This window comes from Propithecus coquereli, unplaced genomic scaffold (genome assembly GCF_000956105.1).
Source record: "Propithecus coquereli isolate 6110/MARCELLA unplaced genomic scaffold, Pcoq_1.0 Scaffold305, whole genome shotgun sequence".
In the NCBI taxonomy this organism is placed as follows: Eukaryota; Metazoa; Chordata; class Mammalia; order Primates; family Indriidae; genus Propithecus; species Propithecus coquereli.
In genome coordinates this window covers 446,917-456,146 of record NW_012148675.1, presented here as the reverse complement: position 1 = coordinate 456,146, position 9,230 = coordinate 446,917, and the positions used below count along the sequence as shown (strand labels likewise).

The 9,230-nt window shown below is 36.1% G+C and overlaps 1 protein-coding gene across 1 annotated transcript in view; it reads left to right on the top strand.

Moving 5' to 3' along the window:
* CCDC85A (coiled-coil domain containing 85A) overlaps positions 1-9,230 on the top strand; it is a 208,561-nt gene that overhangs the window by 194,404 nt on the left and 4,927 nt on the right. Inside the window, exons 5-6 of the mRNA XM_012649844.1 lie at positions 2,545-2,679; positions 6,121-6,240. Of these exons, the coding sequence (XP_012505298.1) occupies positions 2,545-2,679; positions 6,121-6,240 (255 nt within the window). The remainder of the gene's footprint in view (positions 1-2,544; positions 2,680-6,120; positions 6,241-9,230) is intronic.

The window sequence follows — 9,230 nt, the reverse complement described above, 5'->3', positions numbered from 1 at the left end:
CATGTTGAATTCTTGCTTAAATACAGAGGAGTTTGCACCCTGTCAGAGTTTGAGAACCATCCAGACTCTGACCCCTGGAAGTCCTGAGACCATAGGCTCTGACTCATGCTACACCATACACATGCCTGTAATTTACCACCCACACAACCTTGATGCAGAGCATTACTTTACTATGACACTTAGTGTGGACCATCCTGGTATCTAAAATAATTTGTGAGTTACCTTATATATATTTGTATATAAAGTGCTAACCAGTACACAGATTTCTATGGGAATGTTGGGTTCATTCAGGAATTCTTTTTTATGAATTTGGAATTTTAGAAAACTACAGAAAACAAAACTAAAAAAACCGAAATAACTCAGAAAACAGAAAGTGACTTTCTTAAGACTATTTGGAATTGCTCTCCCAGTTGATGGCCAGAGTCTGGGCTCCCCCATTTTCAGCTCCAGAGTTGCTGGGAACAACGCCAATGACCAAGTTACTAAAGGCTTCTTAGGTTTTATGAAGCAGTCTTCAGAAAATATCATGGTTGCCCATTTGTAGCTGGCAAAGAGCTAAGCCTTCATTAGTGTATAAATACCATTCTGATATAGTTTATTTGAAGGTCAAAGATGATGGCTGGCCCAAAACACAGTTTTTCACGTACCTGGATTAAAAAAAAATGGCTGACATGACTAGAAAGTCAATGCAGTAATTTTGGTTCTAAAAGAGTGCCCTTTCCTTTAAAATGGTTATGTCATGAAGTAGTTTATTCTTCTGCAAAACTCTGGTACCTGTTTACTGTCCCCTTTATGAGATCAATCATACTGTATCATATATATTCAATATGTTTAAAAAGAACCTTTTACAAGGCTTAAAAGTATAGCCATTATTTTATGTGGTATCTACTTTCTGAAAGTGGGAAAAAATATTGTGTGTCTCTGCGTAGCAGCTAAGTGGCTGCTCTTTCTAGCTAAATGGTCTCAGATGAGTATGGTAATAAGCTTTGTCACAATGGAGATTCATTGTGATTTAGCTTCACTATACATTAAGGAAGAATGAAAATAAGAATTCCTATATGTTCTGTTAATACTTGGTAGTTGAATCCAAAAAGCCTAAGGTCTGAGAGATGCGTAAGTCATGGAAAGAACCAAATCCAGATGGATAGATCTTCTTATTTGTGATAACTATAAAATTTCTATTATTCATTAATGATCTTCTCAGAAATAGAACTATGCAGATTAGGGTGGAAGGTGAATTTTAAGCCATGGACTGTATTATAAATTATTAGAGATAATTCTTTTGATGATGAAAATAAATTAGACTCTTACACATGAAATAATTCTGAAAAGAGCAGCATTCAAATCTATGTTGCTATGATGAAATTATCATTGTGACCCAAGTGCAAATATATAATTTTCCCTGTTATATGTATGGAATAGAGTATATGTGACTTATTTGACAGGTAACTGATACTGATTTCATAGACCCAGAAGAGTTTTGGGGTACTGGTTGCTGGTCATCATTTCTTTTCTTTTTTATTTCACTTAAGACCATGGTGCATTTTCTTTATTCTTCAACCTCCAAAAGTTAGAGAAGAGTGAGAATTAGATCAGTACTATTCAGAATAGAACATTAATTTGCAGGAAAATGAACCAGTGAGAACTAAAATAATATATTCTCATTTTCAGTCTCCTAAAATAAACATTAACGTTTAGACACTGGAATTTTTGGATCATTTTGAAGATTTTCTGTAATTTTAAAAATTATCTCCTTATTCCTCAGGACATAGCATTCTTAAAGGTCTAAGTGAAAGTTGGCAGGGAGAGGAAATCATGGTCAAATAAGTTTATTTTGCTTCTGATCATTTAATAGGATTATGCAGCTTGGTGATGGAAAAAGTTGTAATTTAAGGAATATTTTTTCCTTTTACTTTAGTTACATGGTATCTTTAGTTCGAATGAGTACAGAAATTTGGGAGTTAACTAATTAATAGAAATTTTGATAATTATGTAGATTTCCTACATAAAATAATTATTTTAATACAGTGGTGACCTGTTAGCTCATGACATACTCTTCCATGTGCAGAAATTTTGTTGAAAATTTGATACAGTGTAAGTTTTCTTACTATTATTAAATATGTATAACCATCTAGTGTTTCTTAATAAAAGAACATAGTGCTCCTAATTGTATTTGAAATAATTTCTGCTATGTTCTGAAGTTATACAGTCTAAATATTTGGAAGAATTATGGTAACTCACTATTTCTCACAGGTAAAACCTATGAAATAAAGCTGTTTAAATAGCTTCAAGTTTTTTCTGTAATTTTATCATCTACTTTTTGATAGCTTGAGAATGCCAAAAACTTAAATCTATATTAGCTCTAATATACAGGATTTCAGATTGTTTTTATTTTTATTTTTTCCCTAGCTACAAAGTGCATGTTACAGCTTGCCATTGTGGTCATTGTGGTTCATTTCATTAAGCTTCTTGTTCTAATCTGCTTTCTTGAGACGAGAAACAGTATTTTTCTGAGTGATTGTACCATATTGTTCCAAATATAAGGCCACCCAGCATAGAAGGCAACCTCCAACTAGAAACAGCTCAAATATGGAGAAAGGCTGGGGGCCCAGAGCCCAGCGGGTGTTGCAGTGGTGGCAAGGGTGCCGAGGAATAGGACGATGCCTGCCCACTCTCCCGGTGAGTGAAGATGAGTCAGCTGGTTGCATTTGCTTGTGCGTAACCAAATGGCTTCTGTTGCTAGAGGAAAAGTTATACTGGGGGGGTAGAAAACAAGTTCGTACACATGAAAGAAAATTGCTGTATGTTTAAATCCGGGGCGGGAGGATGGAAGTAGAGTTTTTCACCTCATAAATAATCTTCTTCACTGTTGCTTTCCTGAACTTGGGGGTGAAAGTTGAGCAACCTCAAACAGGAGAGAAGAACAAAGGTACTCTGGTCCATTCGTGAAAAGGAGTTTAGGTCTGTGACCATGAAAATCGGATGTCTCTAGGCCAGCTCAGAAAATTATTCCTTGCCCTTTCAAATTGACTACTGACCAAGAGGTGATAAATGCACTACGTGGGCATGGGTAGCTTGAAAATAAGCAATTCAAGCTGGGAATCACATTTCCAATTTTACTAAGATTTTCTTTGTTTTAAATTCCCTGTCTCCTGAACCAGCCAAGTACAATTTAAATAAATGAATTTAATCTTACTGAAATAAACTCTAAGGGGACTGTTTAAAATCATTTGGTATGCTGGCATTTCACTCATATTTTTAAAAAGTAGTTCAGTGAAAATATATTAGCCAACTGAGAGTATGCATCAATTGAACCTAGGTAATTCTCTGAATATTAGTCTGATTTTACAAAGCACATAGGAACTAACCTTTTATTTTATAGTACTAAATGAGATACAACAGAATGTGCTTCAATCTGTCGTTATAATCTAGAAAACTATTTAGCATCTGCTGTTGCTAAACTTTACCAGGCATTTGGTTACCTTTGCAGCTTCACAAAAACCACATAAAATACGAACCTTGATCTTTCTGGTTGATTACCAGGCCATGGCTCTCAAAGCTAGTTTGAAGTAGAACTTTAATCCCTGAATGATATATTTTTCCCCACTGCATACTCTAGGAAAGATCCTACTGTACCCTTTTTTTTTTTTTTTTTAAGGAAACTACTTCAATAAAAAAGTGTTTCTGAATAGCTATGACCAGAAGAGGAATTTCCTTAAGTTTAAACAATGATAAGTGGCCCAGATGATTTGTGTTAAGGATGCTATTTACATTGATTTTTGAAATTCTCTCAAACCAAAATACTCTGGAAGAGAGAGGCCCATGCCCAAGCAAAAGCATGCTGCTATTGATATGCCTGTCTTTTTGCCAGGTCTGGGAAGAGAACCTTTGAAACAGAAGGGCTGCTCTGAAAAGGGTTTGAAATTCAGGAAGAATGGGAAGGAGGTAGCCTAGAGTGGGAAGGATTATTGCCTGCTAAATTAGATTACCAGTCAGAGGAAAGTCAGCACTGCCATGGTAGGTCCTAAATGAGAGGTTTGATATGTACTCTGTGTAACCTCAGAAGTGGTTAAGAGAGAGTTCGTAAGAGTGGAATCAGGAGGGGAAAAACAGTAGACAACTAGGGTTATTCAGGGAAGAAGAGCTTCCTTTATAAATCCTTAGTTTGGGAACCATTTGATCACTAAAGAGGAAGATGTCCAAAATTTGGTGGTTGGGGTCAGGGGAGGGTATGTCCTTTAACCATCTTTAAACTTCAAATGATTTCCCTTCCCTTAGGTGTACCTGGCATTATTATGTCAGATTTAATCTGAGTTACAAATACAGGAAAACAAATTTTATAATTTCTTTTCCCAAAGGGGATTGGGGCTGTTATAATCAGCAGTCCTGTGTCATCACCTGCTATTAATTCAAGTGTTAGTAGCAGTAGGGGACAGAAGCTGAAGAAACCCCCTACATGCCATATTCCATTGCTCCTTCTTCCTGTTGGTAGTGAGGCTGGGGGCAGGACTCGATTGGATTGTCCAACTCTTTGAGCAGGGTAAAGAATGTGGCCTCAGTAGGCTTGCAAGGTGGCAAGGGGAGTCTTCAAGGACACAGGAAGAAATGACAGCAAAAAGGGAAGGGAGAAAATATTTCAAATGACATAAATAATAGAAATCAAGGGGGATTGTTAATTTCTGTGTAAAGCATGGTTTACATGTAACCCATACACATAACTGTTACTGTGGGCAGCTTTTCCCTCCCGTCGCTAAAATGTATAGCATAAAAGTTCTCCCGGAGATGCTACAAATTAATATTCCAAACTACTATTGTTTCTTCCTTTATGAATTCACATATGATACACCTTCAGTGGCTCCTACTCAGGGGATTAGATTGATAGAATCAACTTAAATGGAGCAGTTATTAATCTATTAGATGTGAAAAAATCTATAGATAAGAGGCAGACATTAAAATCTCTCAGGTCCTCAGGCCGGGGGGATGGTGGCTCACGCCTATAATCCTAGCACTCTCGGAGGCCAAGCAGGAAGATTGCTTGAGCTCAGGAGTTTGAGACCAGCCTGAGCAAGAGCGAGACCCCATCTAGTAAAAATAGAAAAATTAGCCAGGCGTGGTGATGCGCGCTTGTAGTCCCAGCTACCTGGGAGGCCGAAGCAGGAAGATGGCTTGACCCCAGGAGTTTGAGGTTGCAGTGAGCTATGATGGCACCACTGCACTCTACCAGGGGCCACAGAGCAAGACTCTTGTCTCAAAACAAAACAAAAACCTCACAGGTCCTCTAATAGTGTAATGATCTATAAAAACAGGTTTGGAAAATTCCCATTTGACTGCTTTTTCTAGGCGAGTAGATAACTGCTGCTCTCTTTTTCTTTGCTAATCCATTAGTCTTTCCCCAAGCAACCTTTAGAAAAAGGGTAGACTAGTCAGGGAAATTCCTAGTTCTTGTGGGGATGACTGTAGCCTGCACATGTCAAATTAATCATGATCAGGTTCTGGGTTCTTGCCAGTTAAATTAAAGAGTCACTAAACTAAAAATATGTAATTTATATTTATTTTGTTTTTCATTTTTAGAAAGGCCAGAAAAATGAGAGAATTGGTTCTTAAAGAAAATACTGAATTTGATCACATCGTTTTGGAAAATGCTCTACTATAGGTCTCTCCCTTAGAGAAAGGTTTTATAAGAAACACAGTTTCGCTAATGCAAGAATGTGATGTGTCTGCATATTCTGAGACATATGCAATATGTCATTTGGCTTGCTGAGTGAGCATGTTTAAGTCAGCTGTGGAGTAACTCAGGATTTCCCTGCTCTTGAGTGTCTTTAAGTTTCAAAAATCATTCTTGAAATGTTCTTAAGGGCCATTCCTCGGGGGACATTGTTGTCTTTGGTAAATCAGAGATGACATCTGGAAGTGTATAGAGATGGCTGTTAGGTTAAGTTTTGTTGCTGGTCAAGAAGCAAGTGTGTTCCAATTAACTGGTTGATAGCATCTTAAGATAGCCTAGGAAAAAGTAACAAAAAGGCTCATTCTCAGTTGGCAGTGAAATTGAATATTGAATGACATCTGTGTAGTTATAAACGACTTTTGTTTTAATAACAAAGTTGTTGATTTTCTACTAAGGGTTCTTTTAGGTTGTCATCAGGGGCTGATGGGAGTAACAGTTCACCCAACTCTCCAGCTAGCTTCAGTGGACATACCACACCTTCTCAGCAGCCCGAACCTGTGGTACATTCTCTTAAGGTAACCACCTGTGTACAACCATTTATCCAGAGCTTCAATTGTGTCGTGGCTTGTTCACTGTAGTCTGGTAGTCCTCACAGTCTTGCTTTAACCATAGATACTTTATTTTTTGACCCCTTATGGCGTAACTATTTTATCTTAATTTTTGAAATATGATTTTAATTTTTCTAAGCTAACAATGAGTTTGAGTACTTATAATTGAACCTCTAGTTTTATCATTTTGTTTTGAGTAATGTGATTCATACCTATCTGCATTGAAGTTGAAGTTTGTGCATGTATATCCATATGTGTAAAATACTGTATTTTATGTGCAATGTTTGTAGCATGGATGTCTTAAAATATAGGGAGTTAATAGATGGTCAAAATATGGAAGAATACCATATTTTTTCTTTATGCAATTGAAGTACATTATGCAACTTACTAAACAGAAGTATTGAAATAAATAAAAATCTACTCTTTGCTAAGTAGAAATAGGTTCTTAAACTCCAGTTGATACTCCATTTTAGAGTAGGAGAAAATGGATATACGATCTTATACATAAAGCTAATTTATTTTTGGGTTTTACTTTACATTTTGCAATGACTTCACAAAATCTCATCTATCTATTCTCTTTACCAATAATGAGCTTTCCAATGAATTTAAAAATAAGCACTATAACTAAAATTAATAATACACTATATAAATATTTGCAATTCTAAGAGAAGAAACTGATGCAGGCAATAAAAATCATGTTAGAAAATGAGACCGTTCCTTGAAATTTTATCAATTCCAAAGTATGAAACATTACGTGCCAAATTTATCTATATTTTCTGACATATAACCTTGATCAAACCTTTCTGAGCCATAAAGTAGGTAGAATGCTTCAGTTCTGCTTTTGCTACATGAATTTCACAACTTTTCTTAAAACTGTTTCAGTTTCAAAATGAGTTATTATTGGACCGAAGATATATAATCTTTTGGCCACACTTTTTGTGGCATGCACAAAGCAGATAAGTACAGGAGAACTTCAAAATGTTTATTTGATTTTGTGATGATTTAGTTTTAAAAGATTTTATTCCTTCAGTATATTTTTTAGTTTATATAAAATGAATTTGCTTTTTCCAAATATATGCTGATTATTGATGAGGGAAGGTAGGAGAACCATGGTAGTGGTCAGTGGCACAGTGGCAATGCACTTGGCAGCTCCTCTCTTGCTTGGGGTAATTCAAAAAGTAAGCAACTGAGAGGAATTCATGGGAAGGCACAACCAGCATGAGGGGCAGGCACTGCCTGGCATGTGCTGGTTGTTGGTTTATCCACTGACAGATATGTTCTGTGCAGCAGCATTTGGGTGAACTTTAACGTGAATCAGGCACTAGCTATCTGAAAAACATTTTAGAAGTGGAAAATGGACCACAGATTGGCTTCAATTTTGTAGTATTATAGTGTCTGCACACACTTCAAAAGCAACACCTTGCCCTGCTATTTAAACTGTTTGAAAGCTGTTTCTGCCTATTGCCTTATTCAGTGGCAAGTGCGATTTGAATTGGATCAGCATAGAGGGTCACATTGAAATCTTTTCCAAATTTCTCAATGCAGCTGTTCCTGTGGCCTAAAAGGAAGGGGATGGCAAGGAAGAGTTCCTCAATTTTCTTTGAATTTATTCTCTAATTTTCATATAAAATTTTATCTCAAGAGAAGGAGATATTATGTTATAATCGGTACACATAAGTGTCCTCGGTTGGCAGATGAGTAATACTGAGCAACTGAAGGATCTTTATTGGGTAACTGGGGGCCCTTGAATATAAAATGTGTTCGCTTCCATGAGTTAACTGTGTTGCGAAACAGAAATATGTGCAAACATAGTCTTCGGGAAATGCATCTTAAGAAGATCTCAATGTAAAAAACAAAATTGTAGCCACTTGGCACGTTTTATTTCTGAGAGCCATCTATCTACAGCTGATTTATATCATGAAATTTGTTTATTCTGAAAGGAGTAATTATTACAATGGTCCAGTTTCTCACTTTCTGATGGATTTCAGAGAAAACTCTAGGCTTTAATAAATTCTATGGTCATGGTTTGTGGGGGAGTATTGTAACTAAGTGCGAGAAATTAGCCCATTTGTGATAACACCATATTTCTCTTGCTTTAAAATTTATGATAACTATTAATTGGAGCTCCACTTCATTTAGTAGAAATTAACTGATTTGAAGTGCACTTCTCTGAGGTGCATAACAAATCAAATTTGTAGGCAAATGAGCTTGTTCAAGGAGCTCTTTAGGTTTTCTATGAGCATTCACTGAGCACAGTGATTTCTTCTAGATGTGTAAAGAATGTGAATTGACTCTAATCTGAGGTGAGTATCAGGACTTAAGGAAGTGGTATCTATATTATAATAATGGCTTGAAATTTTAAATTAATAGTAGTAGTTTGTGAATTCTATTATTTATTACAAGATTGAACTCTAGTCTCAGACAGTGTCTATTAATATGAACTTGAAGGTCCCACTTTATGTTTAAGTCATTTAGTTTGGCTCAGTTGTTCATTGGTACAAATTCTCAGGTGACACCTTCAGGTGTGGCCATCAACCTTGACCATGACTACGGTACTGCCAAGTAGTTTAGCGATGTCATGGTTCAGTATAGATTCTATAGTAGCTTTTAGGGAAAGCATTAGTTTTTTATGCTACATTAATGCTTTGGTTTATAAGCTGGTATCAAAAAAAGTAATAAACAGTACTCAGTCAAGCCAAGGTTTTGTCCCCTTTTGTACTAATTAAAGTATCCATGTGAAAACTTCAGACATTGTAAAAAGAATATTATTTTCAATCCATTTAGGGATAATTTAGAGAAGTGGAAACATAGGCCTCCAAAATTGTTTAAAAATGTTTTATCCCCAGACATTTTGATCTAATGAAAAATATTTAAAATGTTGCTCAAATATTTTTCTAAGGAGCCAGTGTTTCTCTTTGCCACCATCAAAGAGCCATCTCTGCATTCCTTTCTTAGGC